The sequence below is a fragment of the Schistocerca cancellata genome, chromosome 9 (genome assembly GCF_023864275.1).
Source record: "Schistocerca cancellata isolate TAMUIC-IGC-003103 chromosome 9, iqSchCanc2.1, whole genome shotgun sequence".
Lineage (NCBI taxonomy): Eukaryota > Metazoa > Arthropoda > Insecta > Orthoptera > Acrididae > Schistocerca > Schistocerca cancellata.
This window is the reverse complement of record NC_064634.1, coordinates 326,577,749-326,593,708: the sequence shown is the minus strand read 5'-3', so window position 1 is coordinate 326,593,708 and position 15,960 is coordinate 326,577,749. Positions and strand designations below refer to the sequence as shown.

Below are 15,960 nucleotides of genomic sequence, written 5' to 3'. Positions count from 1 at the left end.
GAATTTCTTGAGTAATCTCACCAAGTGTTGGGATGTCATGATTTGAAGTAAGTAAATTCTATCATCAGCAGATCAGTTTACAGACTGTGATACATAATAGGGCAGGTCATTGACATCCATAATGAAAAATAATGAGGTGAACTGTCTTCTGTTGTTCAAGTGGAAGGAAATTACTGATAATGTAGATTTGTATACACCATAATTCTCAAATTTTGTTCACAGTATGCTAAAAGGAATGCAGTCAATGCTTCACTATCACATTATAAAAATAACACCATCTTCTTATTTTGGAAATATGTAGTCTGATCAACAATTTCCAGAACAACTGCGGTAGTATTTTTACCTGGCCGAAATCCATACTGATTGTTGCAAGGGAGGTCATACTTTCAAAGTAATTGCTTAATTGAATGCACATGAGTGATCCAAATATTTTTGAGAATATTGGCACAACTACTATTGGTCTGTAGTTCTGGGGGAGTTGTTTATCACCTTTTTTTGAATATGGTGATAACTTTTGAGATTTTGGGGGAATCTGGGAGAACTCTATACTCTAAAGTTACTAAAACAGAACTTAGTGGCTTACTTATCAAGTGAACTGTTCATTTATCAACATAATTAGACATTAAGCACAAATCCATACATTTGGAATTAGATCATTTGGAAACAATTTCCATCAGCCGTGAATTTATCCAATGCAACAGAGCCAATTCGGACAGCTGGGGACCAAGCAGATCCATTGCAGATTTGTCTGTTGCCTTAATTTAGTCTCAAAGTTCTCTTATGTGACAAAGTAATCATTCCATTCTCATAGTTCAACCCGAGTTGAGTATACCTGACTGGAAGAATGTATCTTGTCTAATAACTTTCCATGCTTTCTTACATTTATTTGGGGTACCTTCTCCCTACTTTTTAACATTATGCTTTTTTGGCTTGCATAAGCTTAAATTTGTAATGCTTTTCACTCCTAAGGTAAGCACGCTAAACCAAATCCCACTGCTCAGCCCCTTGATTATTCTCACTTTTACATATTCAATACAGTATGAGCAAGGTTTCTCAAATTTCGGCAGTTCTTTTGTGTACCAGTTAATTTTTTATTTTTATTTTTATGTTTACCTGGAAAGCTTTTATTAATGGGGAGCACTGAAAACTGGAAGACCCTATATTAAAAAGTCATAACTTTTAACTCCAGTTTTTCCTGTCTGACACTCATCTATGATCCCAATTTGTGTTCTTTAACTTGTCTCTTTGACCTCTTACCCATGTCACACTAAATCCAATGGAATAAGTTGGTTGCTTATGATAAACTGTTAAAACCAACGGAATGTGATCAGCAAATATTCCATCGGCAGGCTAACAACATATTTTACATTAAGTGAGAATTATACTGTTCTCTGACAGGGGGGAAATATGAAAAGATTAATAGAATCAGAGCCTGTGTAATCTACTGTGAAATGAAACAATAGAATAGAGAAATTTATTTGTACAAGCTTCTCATATGAAAGCCAAGAGAATACATATAAGAGAGAGTAACATACATAGCATGAAGTGACACAAACCACACATGTATTACATACAAATGACATTTTTTTCACTAAAAATTATAGGAACATTTATATTATTGTTTGAAAACATGTTAGCAACATTCAAATAAATTAGGGGAAGAGGAAGGGAAGCTGTTCCCTAAAGGAGGTTGTGGCGTGCTAATATAAGAGTAAGCAAGAAGCTGTAACTTCATACTGAACAAGGAGGAAACTAGAATGTAGAGTTATTCCCAGATGAACTGTAGTTGCAGGTACGTACATAATGCAAGCTATGACGAAGGGAGAGGAGACGAAGATAAGCTATAACTTATATAATATACTCCTTAAAGTTTTAAAAAGAGATAATATGTTCATGCTATGACAGATACAAATATCGAAAATAAGAGCAACAATATTTTAAGGTAGCATGTAGGACTGACAATTTTACAGATGCTCTACTAAAATGATCAGTGGTCTGAAACACAGTAACATAAATAATAAACTGTATGTAATAACAGCACTGAGATACCAAATGAAAAGAAGTCTAGGTGTGAATGTAAATCTAGAAGAGTGTGGGAACTCAAGTGTATAGTGACCAGGAAGAATCAAAAGGTTAAGGAGCAATGTCCTCATGTAAACGAACAGGGGAAAAGGGTAGGATGCTTTGCATGCTGGTGAGTGTTTGTGATGCAATACACCCAGTATAATGAGTGTTTAAGAGTAAGGGGTAAGTGGACCCATAGAAGAGATGGCCTATGCCTAGCTTAGGTGAATCCACAGAAAGAATGACCTGAACCATGTTAGCGGAGGCTGGTTTGTATAGACACATTAGAATCTTAAACTGAAAGGTAATTATGAATTATCCAGCTACAGAAGATGGTGTAGAAGCAAGTAATTGTTTTTCTCATTCACAAAGGTTTCTTCAAGCTAGTACAATGTAAGAAGACTTACCTGGCTAATGTCGCAGTAGAGCAGCAGTGTTTCTGTGCATGCTTGACTTCCTGAATGTCTGAGATTTGCAATTCACAATGGCAGATTGAATCTACAAATCAGAATGTGTATAAAAGAAGGCATGCAATTGGCCTATGCTTAAGTATTCAATGGGTTAGAGTGAACTGACAGTGGCCACTGCTGCATAAAAGAAACAGTATACAATCATAAATATAAGGCGATTGGACAAAAGGAAGCTTATGAAATACCTCACATCTAAATCCTTGAATTAGCATGATGACATGTACAATGCAGAAGTTATCTAAGGTGAAGTGGTAGTAATCCACAAACCTTGGGTGGTAATAAGTTAAGGCAATGGGAATAGATTTCACACATGAACATGACACTGACAGTGGACCTATACAGATGATTGGCTAAACCAAAAGAAGGCACAAAGTTATAGGTATGTTACAATTATGACGACTTAATAAGAAGGGTAGTCTCATGGCATAGTGAAATTTATGTATATAAGCAGACCTAGAGATGAAACAGAAGATAATTTTAAGACACAATGGGTGAAATGGAGAGCGGGGCTCTCATTGATCTTTAAATGCAAGTTTGTTATGTGGAAATGGTTACAGTCAAGTATTCTGATATTGTGAATGCAGTGACATACATGAATCTATGTGATCAAAGAACATGCCTGATACATATAAAAGCAGTGTCCAGTAAACCAGACTCTGATTAATAAAGACATAAGTGAAAGTTATAGAGTTTGGGGTTGAAAGAGAAGAGCTAGGCTTCTATCTGCTTTCTTAGTTACATATTTCCGGTACATCACCGTATTATAACTCAGGAGAATAAAAGCAGGAAATTTCAACTGAAGAATAGCACATCGTCTTTAAATCCGAATTTCCATAACAGTCTATGTGAGCTGTGCCCAGTGCAAATTAGGTTGTTACCATAATTATGGCGCACTGAAGTACTGTGGTTCATACTTGTATACTGCTTGACTGTGGTGAACTTTGGCAGTAGTTTAACGGGAGCTCTACTAACTACAACCATGGGGAACCTAACATTTTTCATACTTTTTGGAGGTGAATGAAGAGAGAACGGACACAAAAATTTCTACGATTGAGTGAGGATAGACTCCAAGATCTTTAGGTTTGCTGTCTAACACCTACCAAATTAACAATCGATCCACACACGTGTACTGCAATGAATATTAAATTGAAGAATATTTGTATTCAAAACAATAAATGGAAAATTCTGATTGTGGTGGCATCCCAAACACGAATTGTTCTGTATCTTATTGTACTGTGTACTTATGCTTGTATCTCATTTTTTCCATTTAGTTTCACTGTTTTTAATTTTTCTTTCTGGGAGGGGACACGCACACACGCACACACACGCACACACGCACACACACACACACACACACACACACACACACACACTCTGTATCAAAAATGAATATTATTTCAAAAACTCAGCTTTAACTTTTGTGAAATCTGTGGTCCTCCTCTCTCTCTCTCTCTCTCTCTCTCTCTCTCTCTCTCTCTCAATTAACTTACACACAAGGTTATTTCTCACGGAAAATAAAGCATTTATGTTACCAATCTTCTCTTAATTACTGCTTTATTCGGTTAAGCATGATCCATTATGAAAATTTCCTCTTATTTTCAAGATGATTCCTTTTTATACCTGTATATTTGGCTTTTGTGCTCTCTCCCAAATATGGAATAACATTTAGTGCTTTCACTCAACTTTGTTTCACAGCCAAGGGAAAAAAAGAGCCAAAGTATACCATTAAAAAATAAGTAAGCTTGCAGTAATGACTGTGGTGTCGTTTACTTACTGGAAACTAGAATTTGACACTGCAAATCATGTTACAGTCATTAATTCTCACTGACATATCTAAGTTTTTATTTTGACTGTGTAACAAAACAAAGATGAAATGCCCTACAGTAAAACACCCTTTTAACAAATCTCTGAGGACCAAAATACTTTTTTCTTAAAATGGGGCTTTCTATATGTAGTGTTTCCAATTTGCCAACAAAGTACCCACATCAGAATTTGGAGATTTTTAGACCATATAGGCAGCTCTCTTTTAAGTACAAATGCACATGACATGGCCTTTACAAATCCTAAAATATATATCTGTGGCACACACTTTTCATTAACTCAATAATCATTTGCTTTAAAGTCATATGTAAAATTATCAACTGGTCTCTCGGTTTAAAGGCAGCATTCAAAATGGAAGAAGAAATTCTTCATTTTGAAAAGTTGTAACTTCCCCTCCCTTCCCCCAAACAACACTCATAACCTATCTGCTTTGCAAAAGTCAATAATTTATAACCACAAAAAGGTCCTGAAATGCCACATTTCCCCGAATATCTGACAGCATCCAGGTAAATAGTTTTCTTTCACTTCTGCAGTATCTGGTACTGCCCATTTGAAAATCAGTTCAACACAGTCTGCTGTATTACAGATTGCACTCAGTGCCAAATGTGGACAGACCGTAAAATATTCACTCTTATTACACCCTTTCTTTAAAGCAATGAAATTGTCCACTGTATAACAGCCATTTTGTATTTAGCTTTCACATGATGCATTAGGCCCAGTCTAGAGGCTGCAGTTCAGACCTTTGGGTATGCAGGGCGTATGTCAGTAGTAACAGCAAACTTTCATCCTGCTGCATCCATCTTGGCATCTAAAGTGCTACGAAACTCAGTATCAATTTCAGCAATAATCCAAGCATTGCTAATAAAATTGCAGGTGCTGAAAAGTGAGTTTTTATTTTTAAGTCACCTGGAAGTTTTAGATTTCCCCATTATTAATGGTGGCAATTTTCACTGTTGTTACTATTAACACTCACAAGGGGAAGGCTTCAGACACGGCCAACCAATTCGGCTCAAATTTGGAAGGTCACTTGTGTACAACCTAAAATGAAGGATTCTAAGATATTTTGGGTCAACACCACCGTGTTTTTGAGAAAATCACTCCTAAAGTTTATGACGAGCAATCAACTCAAAATTGGAGGGATCGATAGATAGTTGTAAACAGAGCATTTTACATCATCAGGTATGGGGTCCGCAAATGCAAACTTTTCCAGAAATCGAGGAAACAAACTTGTACAACTGCCACTTCGGTACCCACATGGTAAACACTTTTCGCCAACAGTGCTGATAACGCTACGGTCAAGGTAACTGGCTGGGAATCGGGGAACCCGGATTCGAATCTCGAAGAAACCTAGCGGATGTTATTATTTTCGTTTGTATTTTTCCATATCTCAATTGATAGGGATAGGAGGGTTAATAAGGTAAGTAAATCAATAAGGAATGATAATAATAAGGTAGGCAAACTAATTTCCCAAATGGCGTAAGTTCGTAAAGTATTAAACTTTTAAGCCTTGTCACATGAAAACAACTCCGAGTAAGAGTGCTGCGAATTCCTCATGAGGGATCACAGATAGCCAACTGCACGACGCTTATTTACAGCAATGCATGGGACAGAATGCATGCGAGAAGTGTAATGTTGTCCCGGTTGCCTCTTCGTCATATCATAGTTGTGAACCTGGAAGAGTGAAGGTGTCCAGCACGAGCCCTATAGAAGTCAATCGGAAAGAGTTGTTTTCAGTCATTAGGCTGCCATGAACCTTGCGGATACATGTAGTGATTTTTCCATCGTTAATGTGCCGAGTGAAATACATTTTGTGAACGAATACAGTGTCATTCCGTAACTAACATATGACGAGTACTGTATGTAGTTTGTAGTAATTAGTTCGTCTGTTTATGCCGTAGTAACTAGTTATTGTTTGTTGTGTCATATCTTTCAGGTGCATAATCTGAATAATGAAGGATGTACATCTTTCGACTAGTGCTGTAATATATAGTTGGGAGCCTGTCACAGACGATGGCAAGCAGGAAGTTACCGACGCTGTGTTTTGGTTTGTAAAAGTGTTGCACGGCAGATGCATTATCAATGCACTATTGGAAGCAGGTAGTTCTGTTTCTCAGCATTCCAGATTGATAGAAGCAGCTATCGTCGAGCGATTTTTGGAGCTGACGAACGAAATGACTTTTGTTGATACTGAAGTACTATACCATGAAGACGAAGCAGAAGGTGATTCAGTGGAAGATATCCCGACTAGTGAATTGCAAAATGGTCATAACACTTTGGAAATCTCCACATCACTGGGAATATTAGCTTCATCTGTTCCCAATGAGTATTACAAACTGGTTACTAAACGATTGAACTACGGCGCTATACCCCTTGAAGTAAAAGTAAAGGCGGTATTGCTAGCCAGGAATCATCCAAATTGGAACTTACAAACACTGCAAAAGAATGGAGCAACAACAGCCCCGAAAAGGAAGGACGACTCGAAATTGTGGGAAAGTGATATTGTTAAATGAGGAACAAGATATGACAAATACCAGGTGATAAATACGTGGACATACAACCAATTTGTCGAATCTTGTTGTCGCAATGAGAATATAACAATGCGAATACTTCAGGAATGGGCTGCAGGTGCAGCGCTTCAATATACAGCCAACAAGGATTTTACATTTGCTGCATCATTATCTTGGGCAAGAAATTTCAAATCAGAGTATAAAATTCATCAACGGCACATCACTAAATACGTCTATCAAGGAGGTACAAAATATAGAAGATATAAAGAAAGTGGTGGCTCTTTTCAGCATACAAATGGCGTCACTTATGATCAATGATCAACACCGACCAAACAGGATGCGAGTATCGGGTGAACATTCGAAGCACGTTATCGCATAAGGGAGGAAAACGAACCCTTGTCGCAGTTGGTAGTAAAAACAAACTAACACATTCCTACATGGTGCAATATGCCATCACAGCCTGTGGAAAAGTGTTGCCTAAGGTTTTCCTGTGTTTACAAGAAGGAATGTTACATTTGGTCCTCGGGTTATAGAAGAGGTCAATTGTTTACCCGACTCATTGAAAAATGTTTACATTACCTGCTCCAAATCCGGGAAACTGACAAATGTGATTTACAGAACATTTCTTGAGAATGTTTTAAAACCATATGTTTCTGATAACAAGTTCTGTCTAATATTGGATTCCTGGAGTGGAATATATATGACACAATGTTTATAGATGGCGAGGCTCAGCCAACGTGACAATAAAAGTAATACCGCCAAACTGCACACCTGTGTGCCAGCCATGTGATGTTTATTTCTATCGCCAGGTTAGAAACTTTATTCCCAGGCTTCAGAATTACAGTGTGCTTCTGGAAACCCAGTGAGAATTGCACAACTGCATGGATGCAATAACTATTCACAGCATAATTCATAACCAACATTCAGCACCGATTTTTGAGGCAATGATATCGCAAGTGTGATACGCATCAAAATTAATTCCCGAAAAGGACATATTTTTAAATGTAAACCAGGTTTGTTTTCCGCCGACTCTTTGGACGGAACAGTGTAGCTGTCGAAAGATTGCATTAATTAGAGGTTCTTGGTGCCGTGAGTATATTTGTTTCGAATGTTTATATGACAAGTATCATCCATCTAGTTGTTCGAAAAAAAGTGAGGAAAGTAACAGTGACTGGAAGACCTGGAGTAACATTTTAGTTGTTTACTATCCAAAGAGGTTTGAGAAATTCATTGCCTACCTTATTATTATCATTCCTTATTGATTTACTTACCTTATTAACCCTCCTATCCCCAGCAACTGAGATATGGAAAAATACAAACAAAAAGAAGAACATCCGCTAGGTTTCTCCAATTCCCAGCCAGTTACCTTGGCTGTTGTGCTATCGGTGCTGTCGGCGAAAAGCGTTTACCATGTGGGTACAGAAGCAGCCGTTATAAAAGTTTCTTACCTCGATTTCTGGAAAAGTATGCGTTTTTGGACCCCATACCTGATGATAAAAAATGCTCTATTTACAATTGTCTATCGATCCCGCCAATTTTGAGTCAATTGCTCGTCATAACCTTTAGGGGTGATTCTCTCAAAAATGCGGGGGTGTTGACCCAAAATATCTTAGATTCCTTCGTTTTAGGTTTACACAAGCGACCTGACAAATTTGAGCCGAATTGCTTGGCCGTGTCTGAGGCCTTCCCCTCGTCAGCAGGGCCATCATTCTTTCTTTCCTTTTGTTGTCTCTGTAACATTTTCCCTCTGAACAGAATGGGCCTACGTTTTTTAGGGAGGTAAATTGTGAAAGGCTACAGTTCCATCAGTATTGAAAACATTCCTGAGCTCATATCCATCACCACCCATGGCAAAATATTCTTCTTCCTATGTCCAATATTTTCCACATTGCCACCTCACTTAACATCCATCCACTACCCCATCCAAGGGATCCTGCCAGTCATTCGATGCACAAAAATCTTCATTTCCAAGTTTTGGGGAGATTTCTTGGGCCTTCTCTATAATAAATTTCCATCAATGGGAATGTTTCCAGTAATCATTTAATGAAGCCATTTTATTAGTAAGAAGATGGTTTCCAAATACTTAAGAACCCAACACACCTTAAGTCTTAGCTGTGCATCCTGTCATATGTCACATAAACCAGATGATTGCCTGATATGACTATGCACACAAGAGTAATCATAAACTGTGCAGCACCCTCCAGTAATTGTACAGTCTTCACAGTATTATCATCACCTATTATCTGTTATCATAATTAACATTATAAAAAAAATTACTTTTGAATTTTATTGAAGGCTTCCGAAACCTTCATAAACACTGGGATATAAAATGTGTTTCATAACACAGTGTTCACATAAGATATTCCAATATAAAAACAAACTTCCTGGGTCCTGATATGACATCTGATGATGTAGTGAAGAAATTAAACAATCTCAATCTGCTTTCCAGAAAGAGTTAAAGAAGCAATACAGCTGCAACCACACAACAAACTGCAACTCCCCTTTTTCTGTCGCACTGTCACTTTATCATCATAAATGACATAACTGAGGGGAAATCTGAATGTAGTCCACACACTTTCAGTTCAGATGATTATACAGCTTTTGGCTTGGATTAATAACTGCACAGGTAAAGATAACTTTAATAATGAAGCAAGAATGTTCTCCTTTTTTAATGCATAAGGGCCCTGAGTTTTAGCATTCAGAAATGTCTCCATACATAGAGCACTAATAAGATTGAGCTAAATTGTATTTCTCTGCCATGTTGAAGAGTTTAATGTTTTAGCTTGTCTTCAGTATCACAATAACTGTCAGCTTTGCTGAATCTTACGCTTTCTTCTTTTGCTGAATAACTACAAAAACTTTCACAGTAGAGAATTCAACACACTGACAAACAACACAAGGTGATCAATCTGCATGCCCAGACATAATGGTAATATTTTTTGTAATGTCAGATCACATACATGCAGAAATTGGCACTTATTCAATATTTTTTACCAAAACTACAACACACCTATTGGCAATAAGAATCAATTATGAATTACTGAAATTTCCTGTACAAGCAATTTAATGCAAGTAGATACAAAATGAAAGAAATAGTCGCAAACTCTTGAACACATTATGAATTTCATCATAGCAGGGTTTCAGTTTACTAAATGTTTAATGTTTATTCCTTAAAAGGGATTTTTTTCCGAAAGTAGGGTTCGTTAAAACCAAATTGCAGATCATTGTTGTTATGGCAATTTCATCAGAACAGACAGAAATATTCATTAAAAGTGGGACCATTAATAATAGGTTTTACTATACTTTGCTCAGGAGAAATGCATATGTTGCACATCACATATAAAAATACAAGCATGAAGCCCTTGACACAAGAATGAATTCTCAAAACACATCATGTATTACACAATAAACAAGCAACGAAGAAGTGATTGATAACAGAACCTGCCTATTTATGATAAGAAACAAGTTTATATTCACAGGGTAAGTGATTTCTCACTACACTGTAATAGATAAAGTTAATATGAACTTTTAAGCTTTGGGTCTGCTTAAAAAAATGCAATTAATATGTAATATGGATTGTCATGCATCTTCAAATAAGAACAACAATAATTCTTAACACAATTTTGTAGTTACTTCATTCAGCTACATTTTATTCCCCGTGATTATTCTAATTTTGTAACAAACATTTATGGATATCACAGATTTCTTCAAAAAACATACAATCTGTCTTCATAATGAAGTAACATAACTTTTGGAATAGTATGTGATCCATTTGACTGTTTGCATATCTAGTTTCAGGATTCGGGTACCAATAAAGGTATTTCAGGCAGGTAATATGTGCAGCTACTACAAGACTTCAAAGGTTATTCATAAATTAATCTCCGATTGGCTATTTAAAAAAAAGGATTTCCTCCCCGCCCATCAAATGAAAATACATGGTTCCCGAGTCCTTTCCAGGTCTCAAACACCAATGATGTGCACATGCAGACTGAAGCAATGGATGTAAATTTCTACCAAGGTTGGGCTCACAAGGCAGATGCCCTAACTGCTACGCCACCCAGACACAGTGGCTTTGCAAGACTGCACAGACTACCCTTGCAAGCCTCTCTCCTCAATCCAAAATCCCATTTACATCTCAGCGCACTTGGTATTATCCCTAAACTTGAAAAGCATTGCAGAGGCTCTCCAACTGCATTGGAATACACCCGAGCATCACACAAAACAGGGTCCTGCCTGCCTTGGTACAAATTTTCATTCAGTGCTTCAGCCTGTATATACACATGAAAGATATTCTTTGTATACAATCTATACTCAACACCTTGGCATTACTTCTTCAGATGGCCAACATCAAAATTCAAATATCTGTCATACTGTGACACCAGGTCTGTCCCTTCATCAAAGAGTGGAGCTGCCTGATGCTTCACCCAGTTGTTGAACACATCCTTGAGCACATCATTGATTAGGTGCTGAGTAGCTGGTCAGACTTCCATCTTTAGGAAGAGATGAAAGTCACACAGTTCAATGGTTCCTTTGGTAACCACATCACAAGCAGTTTGTATTGGACTGATCTTCGGAGTCCACAATAAACTTATGATGTTAAAGTTTTATCAAGTGCTACCCTCACGAAATCTGTTGTCAATATTCCTTTGTGATCCCAAAAAACAGTAACCACCATTTTGCAGTTCAACAGAGCCTGCTCGAATTCTTTGGGCTGGACTGTTCCTTATTTTCAGAGTTCATGTACTGCACTGATGTCTCGTCACCAGTCATGATTCTGTTCTTCCCCCACTTCAGGATAGTGCTGGAAGACTGTCAAGGCTGAACCTATTCTTTCACTTTTGTGAGCATCGCTTACGCATTTTGGTACTTACTGGGCACCAAAGTTATGGTAACGTAACCTCTCTGTGACAGTGTTAAAGAGGGTTGTGCATGAAATCTGAGGTACATTTGCAGAAAGTCCAGAAATTCTGGACACATATCTCGCCTGTGCAATTTTCTTACCACGTTGCACCAGTTCATCAGTCATTTCTGAATGTATCCCTTAAACACTTTTATTATGCAGATCTGCAATTTGACCTATAAAGTCTCTTTCTCTGTGTAGACAAGCAACACTGTCAATTTCAACCACATGTGGCTTACATACTGACGAATGCAACAGAGAGCTGTCTGACCCAATGATTTTCTGACCTTCAAAGTCTTTTCCAACCAGGCAAGCAACAGGAAGCTACTTCCACTTCTTTATTGTTAATTGGCAATTGGACATGCCTCCACATTAACTTGAAGAGAAATGTAATCAATGTAAGCATATTGCATACTTAAGAATGTACCTGGTAGGCAGCAAGCAGCTGAGGGTCCAGGGAGGGGTGCTGCTGCTGCTGTTGTTGAGCATGGTGCTGTGCTGTCATGAGCCTTAGCTGGCCCGCAGCACTTCGTTCCCCTCCACTCTGCAACCGAATGCTTAGCATGTTGGCCAGTGCAGTCTTTGTGTTTGGGTTTACTACCAGCTGCTGCTGCTGTTGCTGCACCTGCATTGCCAAATGAAACATCTCGAACATGACAGTGGTGAGAAAAAAATGCTCAGCTGCGTTAGTATGCTTACTATTTTGTTACCTTTAAAATCACATTATTTTTACATCACAACAGTCAACAAATCATTGGACTGATACCAGGAACTGTTCACCTTTTAAGTTATACAATACACACACTAAACTTCAATACATGATGGCAGTGAAAGATGAGAACTTGTGTAAGATTGTAACACTGTCAAATACAAGGAATTACTGTGACAGCCAAGAATATACGGAACATATTTCATAAGAAGTACTATAAAGAGAAAAGAGGGGCACAGAAAGAATTACATTTTTACTCATTTTTGTTTCTTGTTAATTTAACAGTACTCATCAACTCTGCGCTTAAAATCAAGAGATACATTAGAAAGACAAACGATTGCAACTTGATTCGAAAAGAATGTTCTAACAGTAACATCAAAATTTTGATATTTGCCGCTATGCTATTTGACATCCAACCTGAAGTGTGTCATAAAAATTGTTTAAAGGCTCACATGAGACATTATATCAAATGAAATAACAAGTTTACTGTTATCAGTCACTGTTTATTTAATTCCACAATGTTTTTCAAAGTTTAAACCTCCATCACCAGGTGAAATTATGTATGTAATATGGCATGTATCCACTGTGTTACAAGTTTAGAATAACTTGTGGCAGTCAGTGGTAACATGCTCCTTTCATTTTTATTTACAAAGTGTAAACTACGAGGCATGATGATGTGTACAACATAAAATTGCACTGAAAGGAGCATGTGACTATGGAGACAGTGCCGTATGTTATCATAATACAAAACACAATACACATATGCCAATTTAAATACATAAATCAAGTAGACGATGCAAGTTTAAACCTTCAAAATGCATTGTGGAATTAAATTAAACAGTGATTGCTAACAGTAGACTTCTTTCATTCAATATCAATAAGAGTCATGGTGAAGACTAACCAAAAATGTTGACATTTAGAAATTCTATGCTTATTAATAGCAAAAAAATGTGCACACGTATGGGCAGCACTACAAAAATTACTGTGGAGCAATGTGAGTACCATAGAGCATACAATCCTTTGGTACAAATGCCTGTTACAGAGGATATGGTCGCTACATAGCAATTTTTGGTGTGGTGCAGAAAGCGCCAGAAAGTGAACAAATTTAAGTTCTCCAAAAATAAAGAAAGAAATGACTAAATTGTATCAGTATAGACAGAAGTAAGAAGAGGCTATTATATGGGGAAGCGGAAACTAAAGCTTTTCTTTCACTATCAGTTGTGAGCAAACGCCATGAAGTGACATGAGATGTGGGAGGGGGGAGGGGAGGGGGACTCATATTATGCTGATGTGACCTAACAAGGATCCTCAAACCTTTGGAAAAAGAACATATTACATGAAAAGCTCATGAAATGGTACACAGTGTGACCAAAAAATAAAACCCCCAAACAAAAGCGCTGGCAGGTCGATAGACACACAAACATACACACAAAATCTAGCTTTCGCAACCAACGGTTGCCTCGTCAGGAAAGAGGGAAGGAGAAGGAAAGACAAAAGGATATGGGTTTTAAGGGAGAGGGTAAGGAGTCATTCCAATCCCGGGAGCGGAAAGACTTACCTTAGGGGGAAAAAAGGACAGGTATACACTCGCACACACACACACATCCATCCATACATACAAGACACAAGCAGACATTTGTAAAGGCAAAGAGTTTGAGCAGAGATGTCAGTCGGGACGGAAGTATAGAGGCAAAGATGATGTTGAAAGACAGGTGAGGTATGAGCGGCGGCAGATTGAAATTAGGAATTAGCGGAGATTGAGGCCTGGCGGATAGCGAGAAGAGAGGATATGCTGAAGGGCAAGTTCCCATCTCCGGAGTTCTGACAGGTTGGTGTTAGTGGGAAGTATCCAGATAACCCGGACGGTGTAACACTGTACCAAGATGTGCTGGCCGTGCACCAAGGCATGTTTAGCCACAGGGTGATCCTCATTACCAACAAACACTGTCTGCCTGTGTCCATTCATGCGAATGGACAGTTTGTTGCTGGTCATTCCCACATAGAACGCTTCACAGTGTAGGCAGGTCAGTTGGTAAATCACGTGGGTGCTTTCACACGTGGCTCTGCCTTTGATCGTGTACACCTTCCGGGTTACAGGACTGGAATAGGTGGTGGCGGGAGGGTGCATGGGACAGGTTTTACACCGGGGACGGTTACAGGGGTAGGAGCCAGAGGGTAGGGAAGGTGGTTTGGGGATTTCATAGGGATGAACTAAGAGGTTACGAAGGTTGGGTGGACGGCGGAAAGACACTCTTGGTGGAGTGGGGAGGATTTCATGAAGGATGGATCTCATTTCAGGGCAGGATTTGACTTCCTCCCTCTATTATATATATATATATATATATATATATATATAATAGAGGGAAACATTCCACGTGGGAAAAATATATTTAAAAAGAAAGATGATGAGACTTACCAAACAAAAGCGCTGGCAGGTCGATAGACACACAAACAGACCCATATCCTTTTGTCTTTCCTTCTCCTTCCCTCTTTCCTGACGAGGCAACCGTTGGTTGCGAAAGCTAGATTTTTGTGTGTATGTTTGTGTTTGTTTGTGTGTCTATCGACCTGCCAGCGCTTTTGTTTGGTAAGTCTCATCATCTTTCTTTTTAAATATATATATATATATATATATATTTTTTTTTTTTTTTTTTTTTTTTTTTTTTTTTTTTTTTTTTTTTTTTTTTTTGAGGGGGGTGGGGGTGAATCTCTGTTCAAGACACACAAGATTCTGCAAGCAATGTTGACTTTAACTGCGGTGCTGCCTTCTTGAATGGAAAATAACAAAGTGAACTTTGAACATGAGACCTACTGTGTAACCTTAAAACAAAATCTACCTGACTGATCATAAAGCAATAGAATACCTATAAAATGCTCAGATAATGAGGACCTCAAGTCAAGAACCTCAAACACATTCTGTAAGTAAACATCACCATCACACTGCTCTTGTGACACATTCTTCAAAAATAAATGATAGACCAAAGATTGAGTGTGTGTGTGTGTGTGTGTGTGTGTGTGTGTGATAGACCAAAGATTGAGTGTGAGTGTGTGTGTGTGTGTGTGTGTGTGTGTGTGTGTGTGTGTGTGTGTGTGTCAGAGAGACAGAGATCTGCTGAGCCTTTAGTCACCATCTTCAAAAGCACTCTCCTTGTGTAGCCAGTGTGAGCACTCTCCTTGTGTAGCCAGTGTGTTGACTAATGAGGTGACATATTTAGTATAACTCTTTCAACAGGACAAAGATTTAGAACCTGAAAGCAAAGAGGGAGTCAATTGGGTCTTTGAATTTGTGTGCATGTCAGTATCGGGCATCTGGTAAGATCTTCCTCTTCCATCACAACTGTTGTTAGCACTGACTCTTCCTTTCATTCTGAAATCATGTATTTCAACACTTCTACTGTAAGTTTTTATCATCTTATTTTTAACCTTTATAAATTATTTTATCACTCACTTCTTTTGTCTCCTGACCATCCAACCACAAATCCCTGCTTA

The 15,960-nt window shown here is 38.1% G+C and overlaps 1 protein-coding gene across 5 annotated transcripts in view; it reads right to left on the bottom strand.

The window, feature by feature from the left end:
• LOC126100576 (PAX-interacting protein 1) overlaps nucleotides 1–15,960 on the bottom strand; it is a 176,914-nt gene that overhangs the window by 78,192 nt on the left and 82,762 nt on the right. For all 5 annotated transcript variants that reach the window (XM_049911194.1, XM_049911196.1, XM_049911197.1 and 2 more), the window contains one exon: nucleotides 12,190–12,387. In XM_049911194.1, coding sequence (XP_049767151.1) covers nucleotides 12,190–12,387 — 198 coding nt within the window. The remainder of the gene's footprint in view (nucleotides 1–12,189; nucleotides 12,388–15,960) is intronic.